Below are 15,716 nucleotides of genomic sequence, written 5' to 3'. Positions count from 1 at the left end.
CCCTTTGAGCTCTCAAAATCACCCAAAGCTCCCTTCCTGGGCCAAGTCCACTCTGAAGAGAAACTGATGGAAACAAACTCCACACTGGCTAGGATAGAGTCAGGAGACACAAACTAGAGTCCAGATAAAAGTAGAGGAGGTGAACAGGCAGAATCAGATTTCAGAAAGGAATTTACTATAATTAAATTGGCAAAAATAATAGAAGATGGAACTCTATATCTGTGAAATTAGAAAAAAAAAACTATCCTAAATCAAGCCTCCTTCTAAAACTTCAGGGAAACTACTTTCATGTAAAAATAAGCAACAGAATAATACTGTTATAGAATTAAAGTAGGCCAGAAAGATGTCCACCAAAAAAAGATGAAAATTATAATCTAATGTTTTAAAACTAGTGAAAAGATATTAAGAAAAAGTTATATGATATGGAAAAATGTACATGATATCAAAGAATATAAAAATTCAAAAGAAGAGCAACTTAGAAATTATATGGTAAAACCCAAGAAATAGTTAGAAGTAAAAGAAAATAATCATCTCAGAAATGAAGACTAGCTAGAGGAAACATGGGCAAATAAACACAACAGATAATACCTTAAGAGAAACAGAAGATTAAAAGGATGATGATTTTTAAATCAAAAAGAAATGAGATTAAAATAATCAAAAAGAAAGTTATCAAAAGGATGTGACAAACATAGAAGACAGGCAAAGAAAATAAGGGGACAGAATAACAAAGTCTATAAGCAAAGAAATTTTTACTGAAATTTTAAAAAATGATTTGAAACTGCATACTGAAAACGCACACTATATACCTTGAAAAATCAACCCAGAATGACTAACATCAAGACATATCCTAATAAAATTGTTAGACTCGAAGGAAAAAAGTCTTTTGACAACCAGGCAAAAAAGACCAAGTGTTTCAATAGAGAAAATTGTCAGTAGACTTTGACAACATTTATGCCAGAAGAAAATGGATGCCATATTTAAGACACCCAAGGCAAGAACATGTAAGTCAAGGATTTTATATCTAGCTAAAATGACTTTCAATTATTAATGAAGGAAACTCCATCAATATGTAAATAATTCAGGAAATGTTGGTCTCATGAATCCTGAGAAAACTTTTGGTGCTTCATAAAACCAAAATTACTGGAACGACATCAACAGAAAGACTGGGAGTTAGCATCAAATACATACCATACAGAATTAAGACTAAAAAGGACTGCTGCTGCTGCTGCTGCTGTCGCTTCAGTCATGTCCGACTCTGTGTGACCCCATAGATGGCAGCCCACCGGGCTCCCCCATCCCTGGGATTCTCCAGGCAAGAACACTGGAGTGGGTTGCCATTTCCTTCTCCAGTGCATGAAAGTGAAAAGTGAAAGTGAAGTCACTCAGTCACATCTGACTCTTAGCGACCCCATGGACTGCAGCCCACCAGGCTCCTCTGTCCCTGGGATTTTCCCAGGCAAGAGTACTGGAGTGGGGTGCCATTGCCTTCTCCACTAAAAAGGGCTATAAGGGAGAAAATATAGTACATAATGACCTTATGCACTGGACATGTAGATACTAGATAACTTCAAGAATGGGGAGAGAATGGGAAGAACATATGGAAAATTTGCTATTTTTGATAATCATTAAAAATTATTTTATAGCTTTGTCAAAAGTTCAGAAATTCCTTCAGTTCCACCTGCTTCTTTCTCATCTGTTAAATTCAAATAAAGATATGAGCATTTTATTAAAACATGTTATATAATATGATTGGTTAAAAGTGTAGACTAGAGGGGACTTCCCTGGTGGTCTAGTGGCTAAGACTCCCCACTCTCAATGCAGGGGGCCTGGGTTTGATCCCTGGTCAGGGAACTAGATCCCACATGCCACAACTAAGAGTTCACATGCTGCAACTAAAAAGATCCCACATGCTGCAACTAAGACCCAGCACAGTTAAAAAAAAAAGAAACATATTTTTTGAAAACTGTGGACTAGAGGATAAGAATGCCTGAGTTCAGATCCCAGCTCTAACACTCGCTAGTTGAGATCCTAGCTCTGCTAGGTAGCAGCTGTGTAACCTCAAATGAGTTACACATAATCCCTCTGGTGCTTCATTTTCTTCATCTGGAGAGTGGAGATAAAACCTACTGCAGAAGAGGGACAAATTAATGAAGGAAACGCTTGGACAAGTGTCTGACACATAGCAAAAGTTCAATAAGTATGAACTGTTATTTTATTGTTACTATTTTTCCATTTACCAGTAAAAGTGCAGTCAGTCCTCCAGAGGATATTCATAGGTTATGTGCAAATACTACACCATTTTATAGGAGGGATTTGAACATCCATGAATTGTGGTATTTGAGGGGGTCCTGAAGCCAGTCCCCACAGATACCAAGGGATGACTGTAAAAATGATTTTAATTAAAAAAAGTAACCTGAATATTACCTTTTCATTGGTTTCTGCTCATTAGACCCAATGCTTAAACTATGTTGGACAGGAAAAAAGCAATCAGCACACTGCAGCAGAAATAGCTTCTAAAAATACATTAATTTTTTAATTGCCTTTTTTCATTCCTGAAACTTTGATTACTCTCATTTTTACCCACCATCAGCATCAGGGCCTTTGAGCACTATGTCTGCGAATATGTTCATGTAAGGTTAAAGGGACAAACACAAAAGCTCTGACCTATTATCCAATTATATGTCAGTCTAATTTTGAAATTACTTGTACAAAAAACCTAAATCCATAAAATTACAGTCCACGACTCAATTCTTACCCGATTGATTTTTTTTCCAATTGATTTTTTTTAAATAAGATAATCAACAACAGAATAATGGCCAAAGATGAAAAACATCCTAGGTGAAAAAATAATAGGTGTTTGGGTGGTGAACACAACTAGTTTTTAGTTGTTAGTCATCCTAGAAAAATACATGCATGTAATAATATTTTTTTTAAAGAAAGAAACAAAAGTCATAGAATAATGGAACATCAAATCTCAATTGAAGAATACATTCAAGATTTGGTTATTTCCTGCAGTGAATTACCCACAGGGGTGAAGTGGGCTTCATGAACCTCAGCATCACACAAAACACTGGACTTTTATGTGCAAGTCAACGGATTACATGCCTCTGTCTTCTTCAGAGCAACATTCACAATAGAAAATTGTACAATATGAATCATATATCCCCATGCCTTCAAATCACCGTAGCTTAGAAAGAACTAGCTGAATGTGGTGTGGAGGGGACTAATTTGATAACAGTTGAGGTGGTTATCAATTCAAACCCTCACTTTAAAAATTGATAATTAAAGGGAAAGAATTAAATACGTTTCCTGCCTTTCTAGCAGAAACTGAACTTGAGAACAATTAAAAGGAGCCTAGCTGATAATTGAGAGCAGTGCTTATAGAAAAGTTTCAGCTTAGAAATGTAGATTAAATGATAGATGAGAAAAATCATCATCATTTCACAACCACTAATGAGATTATTGAATCAAGCAAGGATACTAACTGGCTAATAAAAAGCATCAGCTGAAGAGTTGACAGGGTGCTAACATAACACCACACAGATTATCTTCCAGTGACAAGGGGAGGCAACGTGTAGATGGCAAGAGGGGACATGTTATTATCACCTTAAAGAGAGTGGTCAATCTTAGCCTCACTATGGGTGGACAACTGGATATTATCTGTCTCCTGACACCCGGGACAGCTGGAAAGATTGAAATATGGACTGAGCATTAGATGATATGCATGCATGCTAAGTTGCTTCAGTTGTGTCTGACTCTTTGTGACCCTATGGACTGTAGCCCACCAGGCTCCTCTGTCCATGGGATTCTCCAGGCAAGAATACTGGAGTGGGTTAGCTATTTCCTTCTCCAAGGGATCTTCTCAACCCAGGGATTGAACCTGCATCTCTTATGTCTCCTGCATTGGTAGGCAGATTCTTTACCACTAGTGCCACCTGGGAAGCCCATATTAGATGATATTAAGGAAATAATCATTTTTAAAGTTAGGCCACCTTAGCTTTTAAAGATACATACTGAAGTTTAAAAAAAAGTCAGCAGTATTTGGAAGTCAACTTCAAGTTTAAAAGGCTGTTTTCTAATCAGGAATTCAAAACTGGCACAGGACTGAAAATAAAATTGGTTTCCAAGAAGCAGGGGAAGAATAGATAATATTTTAGGGATGAAAAAGAAATGCAGATGCAGAAGAAAAGCAATTCCCTCTGCAAAGCCCCCACCCCCCAAATATGGCCCGCGGCCCAATTAGTCACAAAGAAAGGGCAAACAGCAAAGCAACAGGAAAAAATGCTGTTGGCCAAAATGTTACTACAGTGATAAACAAAACATTGTCAAAACACTAGAAACCTTAAGGAAAACTATACAGAAGATTTAATTTATTGGTAGCCACACCTAAATACATTTTAAGTACCACTACTGATGGTACAGCATGGAAGAAGAAAGTGTTTTGAAAGGGCATGGATTATTTCTTGGGATTAGAAGCTGGTCACTTTGGGCTACAATGACTTTTAGTGCAGGTTCTGGAATTATCTGTCTATGTGATAGTCCTTGAGAAATTTCTCCGTGGCCCCCAGTGTCTCCATCTTAAAAGTGAGGGGCTGGACTAGAATCTAGAGTTTTGAAAATTTATAATTAAAGGCAACTAAACATGTAAACATATACCTCATTAGATGACCTCTAGGGCAATGTTCATTCCGTAATTATTCATTCCATAATTCCATGGTTCTAGAAGTAAAAGGATAGTCTTTCTGCTAGCATATGCAATTCAATTTGTGAGGATTGTTGCCATGTAGAGAAAGTAGATTAGTCATCCGGTTAAAAAGCAAACATGGAGATTTGTTCTATTACTCTTTCCCCTGCCTGGCATTTTTATTATACTTTTAGTTTTAAACACTGACTTTATTTAATGGTCTGCAGCCACCACAAAAACATCTTATGCTTTTAGTGGTCCATCTTGTCAGTATATCTGCCTCACTAAATTATAGAATTATCTGACTCATCAGGACAACATATTATCCTCTAGACAGCAAATTGAAAAAAAGCAACTTTCCCGTCTCTGAGAAAGATAAGTGATTTGATTTTGCTGTCAATATTATCATCATTCACTCTATCACCCAGACTTGAAACCCTGAAATTATTTTTTACTCTCACCACCTTTCATCACCCACACAGAGTCACTGAGTTGCAGTGAGTTTCCTTTAATAATGTCTCTTGCATCCATCTCCTCTGCTATCACCTAAGTTCAAATCCCTATTATCTCACAGGCTTGGATAACCATGATATTCTCTTTTCCCTTAATGACTTGTATGGAGTTTCTTTATTATAAAAAGTAATGCATGCTCATTACAGGCAATTTGGAAATTTCAGAAACATAGAGGGAGAGACAAAATAATATCAATTATCCACAATCTTACTGCCCAGAGATGATTATTTTGACCTATTTCCTTCCACTCATTGTTCTATGTATATATTGATGAATTTTTATAAAAGTTAGGATTGTAATACACTACACATTTATGGTACGTTTTTATACTTATGTCATAAGTATTTTGTTAGGACACTAAATGCTTTGAAAACCTAATTTGTTAAAAAATTTATTCTTGATTGTTGATGTCTCCTTAACTTCTAATTTTTTGTGTTAGAAACAAATTCTGCATTGGCCATCCTTATGTCATTGTTGGATTATTTTCCTAAAATAAATTCCTAAAGAAATAATTATAAGATCAAAGATGATTCTGGTTACATTTTACTGAGTTGCCCTCTGGAAAGAAGGGCATTTTACAGGCCCACCAGAGGTGTGTGAAGAGTGACAGTCCCCCACCCATTTGTTAACACTGGATATTATCACTTTTTAAAAATTTAATAAGCTAGAAATTCATATATCTTTGGTTATATGTCTCGTATATATCAGTGAGTCCAAACACGTTTTCACAGACATTGGGCATTTGTGTCATGGCACTTTGTCTTCATTCTGCTAAGACTGGTAGCAAACTCAAATGCCTTTCAGGGGCATTTCAATTTCACACATTTCAATGTGTGAAACCACAGTGGGAATGGTAGGGCCTGAGATGAATTGGTAGTCCATGCCCTGCTTAAGATCCCAAATTGAAAAATGTTAAATACACCACACTGGCCAACCAAAACATCTGTGGGACAAATTCAGGACTAGATTATCAGTTTGCTACTGTCTAGCACTTCCTGTCTCTAATTCATTCCCTTCAGGTTGTTGTCAGAATGATAGGTGTGGAGACAAGGGAACCCTCTTACACCACTATAATGTGGTGTATTGTATTACACTGAATGTAAATTGGTACTGCCACTATGGAGAACAGTATGGAGATTCCTTAAAAACTAAAAATAGAGCTACTATATGATCCAGCAATCCCACTCCTGGGCATATATCTGGAGAAAAACATGATCCAAAAGGATACATGCACCCCAGTGTTCACTGCAGCACTGTTTACAATAGCCAAGACATGGAAGCAACCTAAATGTCCATCAACAGAGGAATGGATAAAGGAGATGTGGTATATTTATACAATGGAATACTACTTGGCCATTAAAAAGAATCCCATTTGCAACATAGACGGACCTAGAGATTGTCTGGGAGTAAGTCAGACAAAGACAAATATTGTATATATTGCTTATATGCGGAATCTAAAAAAAAAAAAATAATACAAATGAACTTATTTATAGAACAGAAATAGACCACAAACTTACAGAATAGATTTATGGCTACCAGGGGCAGGGAGGGTGGGGGAGAGGGATAGATTGGGGTTTGGGATTGACGTGTACACACTGCTATATTTAAAATGGATAACCAACAAGGACCTACTGTATAGCACAGGGAACTCTGCTCAATATTATGTAACAACCTAAATGGGAAAAGAATTTGAAAAAGAATAGATACATGTATATGTATAACTGAATCACTTTGCTGTACACCTGAACACTAACACAACATTGTAATCAACTATACTCCAATTTTAACTATTAAGTTGGCCAAAAAGTTCATTTGGGTTTTTCATCCCATCTTACAGAAAAACCTGAACAAACTTTTTGGCCAGGTCAGTCAGTCAGTTCAGTCGCTCAGTCATGTCTGACTCTTTGCGACCCCATGGACTGCAGCATGCCAGGCTTTCCCTGTCCATCACCAACTCCCAGAGCTTGCTCAAACTCATGTCCATCGAGTCAGTGATGCCATCCAACCATCTCATCCTCTGTCATCCCCTTCTCCTGTCTTCAATCTTTCCCAGCATCAGCATCATTGGCCACGCTAATGAAAAGTTAAAAAAAACAAAGAATGATATTCCTACTACCTTCTCATAGAGACCAACCAAAATGTGACTCCAAATCTATTTCTGGGAACTCCTCTATCCCAACCCAGTATTTCTACCACACAGAACTCTAAGGAGACTGTGAGGCTCTTGAAGACAAACATCCTGTCTTACAAAAGGCCCTGCAGCATGGTGGAAAGAAAGAACCCTAGAATCAGACAGTTCTTGCTCAAATCCCACCTTATTATTTCCTTGCTGTGTGACTGCAGTAAAGTTATCTAACCTCACTGAGGCTCCAATTCCTCATCTGCAAAATGCTACTAAGAGCACCGACACCACAGAGTGGGTGTGAAGATGGAGCACTGAATACACTGTGTACACATGGGTGACTGCCAGTCACTGGTTACAGGTGTTGTTAGAATAGTTGCACAATTCTTAGCCTCCAGCATTTATCACAGTAGCTGGCAAAATGAAGACAGAGGGGTAATCCTAAGGAAAATGTCTGTAACAGTGATTTTCAAAGTGTGGTCTGTGAATGATCTTGCCAGGAGAGGTATCATTGTTGGGCCCCTGTTAAGTATGCAGTTTCCCAGGAACCATCCCAGACCCAGTGAGTTCGAACTTCTCGAGGCAGGGCCCAGGATTCTATATTCTTACAAGCATTCCAGTCAACTGTGACTCAAAGGCAAAGAACCACTGATTGCCACAACCACCTCGGTCACAATATATGAGCCCTTCATCAGGCACCTGGCTTCTGGATCTCCCTGCCTAGTGGTGCCCTATATAGCAGAGTTACCCACTGTCTATGACCCTGATTTGGTGAAAAAGATCCAGATGACTTCTCCTCTGACAGCATGCGAGCCTCTGTGCCTTCCTTCCCTAGCCACGTAGCATCACTGCCACTGTGAACCACCCGTTATTACAAGAACTGTTTGGGCATTAAAGAGAAATGGAAAGTATTATCAATAGTAATACTAAGCAGTAACATTTGTTGTGGTTGTTTAGTTGTTAACTAAAGAGTTAATAAAAGAATCATGTCTGACTCTTGCGACCCCATGAACTGTAGCCTGCCAGGCTCCTCTGTCCATGGGATTTTCCTGGCAAGAATACTGGAGTGGGTTGCCATGCCCTCCTCCAGGGGATCTTCCCAACCCAGGGATTGAAGCCAGGTCTCCTGCATTGCAGGCAGATTCTTTTACCACTGAGTCACCTGGGAAGCCCCAAGCACTAATATTTACTAAGCACCTATAAAGTAACTGCCAGGCACACTAAGGAATTTCTATGTATTAATTTAATCCACATAACAACATTATGCATGCTAAGTTGCTTCAGTCATGTCCGACTCTTTGCAGCTCCATGGACTGTAGCCTGCCAGGCTCCTCTGTCCATGGAATTCTCCAGGCAAGAATACTGGAGTGGGTTGCCATGTCCTCCTCCAGGGGATCTTCCCAACCCAGGGATCGAACCCACATCTCTTATGTCTCCTGCACTGGCAGGCAGGTTCTTTACCACTAGTGCCACGTATTATTACCTTCACTTTATAAGTGAGAAAACTGAGACACAGGGAGGTTAAGGAAGTTACCAAAGGTCAAATAGATGGTACATGACAGAGCAGAGATCCAAATCCAGACAATCTGACTCCAGAGCACAGGCTATTATCTACTATGCTCTACTATTTCCCCGAATTAAGTGTCTTATGCCTGAAATGATTACTTTAAGATATATACAATAATATTGATATTTATTTTATTTAGTGTCTTTATTATCTTATTTGGGTGAATATAGTTATCAGAGAAACCACAAACTCTGTTGTTCCCACAAGGTCTTAGCTTTCCCAGCCACAAATTCCAGCAGGAATGTCTGTAGCCACATAACTCTTAACAGTTCGGGGGGTGAGAGGTTGCTCTAGTTCCATGTCTTCTGAGGCCAGCCTTCCAGGCAATAGCATGAATAAAATCTATTTCAACTGTTTGCATGCATGTGTACTCAGTAGCTCAGTCATGTCTGACTCTTTGCGACCCCATGGACTGTAGCTCACCAGGCCCCTCTGTCCATGGGATTCTCCAGGCAAGAATAATGGAGTGGGTTGCCATTTCCTCCTCCAGGGGATCTTCCTGACCCAGGGATCAAACCTGCATCTCCTGTGTCTCCTGCATTGCAGGCAGATTCTTTATCCACGGAGCCACCAGGGAAGCCCTTTGACTGCTTATTTTATGTTTGTATTTCCCCAAATGAAATTTGAAAGATTATCCAAGAGTCAGAAGACCTACCTATTGGTTTAGTTTCTTAAAGGAGGCTCCTCCCCCTGCATGTTTGGATCAAATACATTCTCTTCCCCAGAGAGAGAATGAAGCCCAGCGATACGAGCTGGATGAAGTATTCTGGGGATTTCTTAAATGGTATGTTTGGCCTGAGATACAACATTTTAAATCAGATCTTTAATCTTTTAGACAAAATATACTTTAAAATAACCAATTTTGAAATGAAATTCTGACCCATGCTACAACATGGATGAATCTTGAAAACATTTTGTAAGGGAAAGAAGTCAGACACAAAAGGCCAAATATTGTAGGATTCCATTTATATGAGGTACCTAGACTAGGCAACTTCATAAAGATAGAAAGCAGAACAGAGGTTACCAGGGGTTGAGGGGAATGGAGAATTATTGTTTAATGGGTACAGTTTCTGTTTAGGATGATGATAACACTCTGGAAATAGTGAGGATGGTTGAGGATGGTTCAACAACATTGTAAATGTACTTAATGTCATTGACCTGTATACTTAAAACTGGTTAAAGTGGTAAAATTTATGTTATATATGTTTTACCAAAAAAAATTTTTAATCCCATAGCCTCCCCTCAAAAAATCAATTTTACACCCCACTGAGTCAGAACTTACCAGGGTATCATCATTCTGGTCTCCAAACATTTCTTTAAAAATCTTGCCAGGATCAGGAATTGGAGGGAATATAATGATCTTGAGCCTTTAAGAAAACAGGGACATTTCTGATCAAATCTTCCAGTCCAAAGAAATGTTCCTCTTAAATACAGCCATAGTAAAAGAGGGCTTAGACAAAAGACATGGTACACAAGTCATCTTTAGTGATAATGCAGTTGTGAAGAAATTTCTAAAGCAGGCTGAGAAATCAATGTCTCAAGAATATCAAGTGTGGGTAAAGCAAAGGACCCATCAGTAGCAGACTCCTTATAATCTATCATTTAAATTTTTTTCTAGCTTTATTGAGGTATATTTGACACACAAAAATTGTATAAATTTGAGGTGTGCAAAGTGAGTTTTATGTAGGTGTACATTGTGAAAAGATCATCATAATCAAGGTAATTAACATATCCATCACCTCACATACTTATAATTGTGTGTGGGGGTCTGTGTGTGTGTTATACCCTATCATTTAAATGGTGTTTTACTTTATCACAGATCAGATGGGAGCCTGTTATTTATAATTTAAAAAAAATTCTTCTGAGAACAGGGGACATTCCTCTTTAATTTTTCTTTTCTTTTTCTAATTTATCTTCTCTCTATTTTAATTTTTTTTTCAATTTTTCTAATTGAAGTGTAATTGAGTTACAATGTTGTGTTAATTAGTTCTGTACAGCAAAGTGACTTATACACATAAATGTATATTCTTTTCCACTATGGTTTACCACAGGATACTGAATATAGTTCCCTGTACTATTATAATAGGACCTTGTTGTTTGTCCATTCTATACATAATAGTTTGCATCTGCTAATCCCAAATTCCCAATCCATCCCTTCCCCACACCCCTCCCCCTTGCAACCATCAGTCTATTCTCTATGTCTATGATTCTGTTTCTGTTTCATAAATAAGTTCATTTGTGTCATATTTTAGATTCCACATATAAGTGATATCATATGACATTTGTCTTTCTCTTTCTGACTTACTTAGTATGATAATCTCCCATTGCATCAATGTTACTGCAAATGGCATTATTTCATTGTTTAATAGCTGAATAATATTCCACTGTATAAATATACCACATCTTCTTATCCATTCCTCTGTCAATGGACATTTAGGTTGTCTCCATGTCTTGGCTATTGTAAATAGTGCTGCTATGAACATAGGGGTGCATGTATCTTTTTGAATTACCATTTTGTCTGAATTCTGTTTTTGCATCTGATAGTATTACACTGGCCCAAAAGTGCATTCAGGTTTTTCTGTAAGATGGTGTGGAAAAACCTGAACGGCCTTTTTGGCCAATCCAACAGTACCCTCTGGTAGACCTACCTCATCTCCTAGGTCTCTAAATATTGATGTGTCCTAGAGTTCAGTGTTTTGTCCTCTTTATCTCCCTCACTTTATAAGCACTCTCTTCTGGTCTTAAGGGCTTTAAATCTATTTATATGCTGAGGACTCCCAAATTTCTAACTCTGGTCCAAACCTCTTCTTTAAACTCCAGATTCATGTATACAGGTAATGATTCAGCATCTCTATCTGGATATTTAATAGGCATCTCAAACTTACCATGTTCAAAACTGAAGTCCTCACCTTTTCCCTAAAGCCAGATCTCCTCCCAATCTTTCCCATCTCAGTAAAACGCTGCAATATTCACTCAGTTGCTGAAGCCAAGAATCTAAGAGTTATCCCTTGAATCCTCAATTACTCTTACACCTCCAAAAACAAGCAGCCATCAGCAAGTGCTATTATTAATTTCATCTTCAAAATACATCCCACATCAGAATATTTCTTACTACCTTCATTGCAAACCTCCTGGCCTACACTACTCTCATCTTTCCACCCAAACACTACAATGTTTCTTAACTGGTCTACCTGCTTTTACTCTTGCCAAGTCAAGTCTTCACTCAGCAATACAATGATCCTTTATGACAGTCAATCCAATCACATCCCTCTCCTGCTTAAAACTCTCTAATATTTTCCCATCACGCTTAGGATAACAACTCAATTCCATGCCACAGCCTACATGATCTGGTCTTGCCAGCCTCTCCTGCCTCATATCCTCTTGTTCTCCCGCCTTGTATGCTCTCCTCTAACAAGACACACTAAGCTGATTCTAGCCTCAGGACCTTTGCACTTGCTGTTCTTTTGGCCTAGAATGTTCTTTCTTTGAATATCTGACTGGCTCACTCCTTTAAGTCTGTCTTCAAATGTCACTTTCTCAGAGAGGCCTTCCCTGGCATTCCATGTAAGATTAGCCTCATATCACTTCCTAGCCTTTCTCCCCAGCCCAACTCCATAACTTTACTACTCACTATGTGAACTCATAGGTAGGGACTTTGTCCTGTTCAGCACCACAACTCTAGCAATTATAACAGTGCCTGGCACATAATGCCGACAAAGGTCCATCTAATCAAAGCTATGGTTTTTCCAGTAGTCATGTATGAATGTGAGAGTTGGACTATAAAGAAAGCTGAGCACCGAAGAATTGATGCTTTTGAACTGTGGTGCTGGAGAAGACTCTTGAGAGTCCCTTGGACTGCAAGGAGATCAAACCAGTCTATCCTAAAGGAAATCAGTCCTGAATATTCATTGGAAGGACTGATGCTGAAGCTGAAACTCTAATACTTTGGCCACCTGATGTGAAGAACTGACTCATTGGAAAAGACCCTGATGTTGGGAAAGATTGAAGGCAGGAGGAGAAGGGGATGACAGAGGATGAGATGGTTGGATGGTATCACCAACTCAATGGACATGAGTTTAAGCAAGCTCTGGGAGTTGGTGATGGACAGGGAAGCCTGGCATGCTGCAGTCCATGGGGTCGCAAGGAGTCGGACATGACTGAGCAACTGAACTGAACTGAGCTGGCACATAAATGGGCACTCAACACATGCATGTTTAAAGAATACTGAAATAATGATAAAATATTGATTCTAGAACCAGCTTAGTAAACTTATTCCAACTTTAGGTATTTTCCTGAAAGAGCAAATAATAGCACCAGACTAGTCCCTATGATGAAATCAAGAAAGTAAAAAATTCTCCAAGAATGAGTATCATGTCTTAGACCTTGAAGTACTTTATCCTGTAGTGTTAAGTAGCAACCCATTTTGCCTTCACATTAGATAAGTCATTTAATTGCTAATGATCTCCATTTCTAAAACTTATGAACTAGCAACTAACGGTTGACAAATTAGGTATTTTAGAGAGTTGAGTGAACATAAGTCTTATCAACATTCTAAAAATGTACAAACAGAGCACTGCCTGAGCAGCACCTTGGAAGACCAAGACTTTCCTCACCAGAAAGCGGGCACAGTAATACTTACCACGCCATCCTACCAAAAACCAGGTATAGCCAAAATGCTGCCAACACACTGGGCAGACATCAAACACACCCACAAAGAATAATAACCATAGCAGCCAGGCTAGCAGAAAGTGTCAGGCCTGCCTGAGCAGCTGCCTTACCTTTTCAGATACAGCAGAAGGACAATGACTGCGGCTGCAACGATGACTGGAATGATGAGTAATGTGGTTATGTAAAATGTCAGATTGGCCTTCTGACCTGGAAAATGGAAAGCAAACAGAAAGACATGAGAAATAAACCTTTTGAGAAATAAACTAAGCAATCTTGTTATATTAGACTAATGAGATTACAGCTATTTCTGCCCTCTACACCAACATATTCCCCTAAATTCTTCAATTATCTTGTCTTTTGTTAATAGTGGGGTTGGGGGGAAGTCCTGCTCTGGTGCCTAAAATTCCATGGATAAATAAGCACTTTAAGGATTATCTGAAACCAGGATATCTTAATTGGTTTTAGACACTATTAACAAAGAAGTTATATTTTTAAAATATGTCATCTCATTAACACTATCTTGTTTTATTGGTTGCTTAGCATTATTGTTGTCATTGCTTTAGTCGCTAAGTCGTGTCTGACTCTTCTGCGACCCCATGGACTGCAGCCCACCAGGCTCCTCTGTCCAAGGAATTCTCCAGGCAAGAACACTGGAGTGGGTTGCCATTTCTTCCTCCAGGGGATCTTCCCAATCCAGGGATCAAACTCATATCTCCTGTACTGGCAGGCGAATTCTTTACTGCTGAGCCACCAGGGAAGTTCTAGAGATAGATAATATTATTTCCCATTTATACAGATGAGAAGTATAAGGCTGAGAAAGGTTTAATGGCTTGTCCAGAGGGTTTAATAAGTAATGGAGTCAAGCCTAAAACCCAGCACTGTCCAATTCCAAAGCCTTTCATTAACTGCCTTGCTACACCTAACACTTAGAATGACATATGTCTATTTATATGCTCATCTTTTCCATGAGGGCATGAACATCTGGAAAACATCATGAGGGCCTAAGCATTGTGTTAGGCAGCCTCTAAGATGACTCTAAATGACCCTTGGAATGTCCCTCTGAGACGAGGTTATAAAGGGCTGCGGTTCTCATATTGGGTGTTCTCTAATATGCTCTTTCTTGCTTGGACCACTCACTTGGGGAAGCCAGCTGCCATGTTATGAGGTAGCCCTGTGGGGAGGTTCAAGTGGCAAGGGACTGAGAGACCTCCATATTAGTTTCCTAGAGCTGCTGTAAAAAATCACCATACACTGGTTGACTCAAAACAATAGAAATATATTCTCTCATAGCTCTGGTGGCCAGAAGGCCAAAATCCTAGCTCCTGGTGGCTTTCAAGAATCCTTAGCATTCCTTGGCTTGTAGCTGCACCACTCCAAATCTCTGCCTTCATCTTCACATGGCCTTCTCTGTTTCCGTATATTCTCTCTTCTTTTGATAAGGATACTAGTCATTGGAGGGCTTCCCTGGTGGCTCAGAGGTTAAAGCATCTGCCTGCAGTGTGGGAGACCTGGGTTTGATCCCTGGGTCGGGAAGATCCCCTGGAGAAGGAAATGGCTGCCCACTCCAGTATTCTTGCCTGGGAAATCCCATGAACAGAGGAGCCTGGTGGGATACAGTCCACAGGGTCGTAAAGAGTCAGACACAACTGATCGATCTCACTTTCACTTTTCACTCAGCCCTTAAGGGCTTCCCTGGTGGCTCAGATAGTGAAGAATCTGCCTGCAAGGCAGGAGACCTGGGTTTGATCCCTGGGTGGGGAAGATCCTCTGGAGAGAGGGAATGGCAATTCACTCCAGTATTCTTGCATGGAGAATTCCATGAACTGAGAAGACCTGCCTGGAGAATTCCATGGACAGAGGAGCCTGGCGGGCTACAGTCCATGGGGTCACACATAAGAGTCAGACACAACTGAGCGACTAACACTTTCACTTTTCACTCTTCACTCAGCCCTTATGGCCTCTTCTTAACTTGATTATATCTGTAAAAATTCTATTTCCAAATAAGGTCATGTTCATAGGTACAAGGAATGGCAACTTGAATGACAACCTCCTTTTGGAGGTACAAAATGAAACCTCCTAAAGCCTCCATCCAGCAGCCAGTGTGAAAATGAGGATTTCCAATGACCATATAAGTGATCTTGAAAGTGGATTCTCCAGCCCCA

General features: G+C 39.3%; 1 protein-coding gene across 2 annotated transcripts in view; it reads right to left on the bottom strand.

The window, feature by feature from the left end:
• IL13RA1 (interleukin 13 receptor subunit alpha 1) overlaps positions 1 to 15,716 on the bottom strand; it is a 69,658-nt gene that overhangs the window by 17,270 nt on the left and 36,672 nt on the right. For both annotated transcript variants that reach the window (XM_070462226.1, XM_070462225.1), the window contains exons 9-10: positions 13,665 to 13,761; positions 10,169 to 10,253 (exon numbers count right to left, since the gene is read on the bottom strand). In XM_070462226.1, coding sequence (XP_070318327.1) covers positions 10,169 to 10,253; positions 13,665 to 13,761 — 182 coding nt within the window. The remainder of the gene's footprint in view (positions 1 to 10,168; positions 10,254 to 13,664; positions 13,762 to 15,716) is intronic.

This window comes from Odocoileus virginianus, unplaced genomic scaffold (assembly GCF_023699985.2).
Source record: "Odocoileus virginianus isolate 20LAN1187 ecotype Illinois unplaced genomic scaffold, Ovbor_1.2 Unplaced_Scaffold_1, whole genome shotgun sequence".
NCBI lineage: Eukaryota > Metazoa > Chordata > Mammalia > Artiodactyla > Cervidae > Odocoileus > Odocoileus virginianus.
This window is presented reverse-complemented; position numbering and strand designations above follow the sequence as displayed.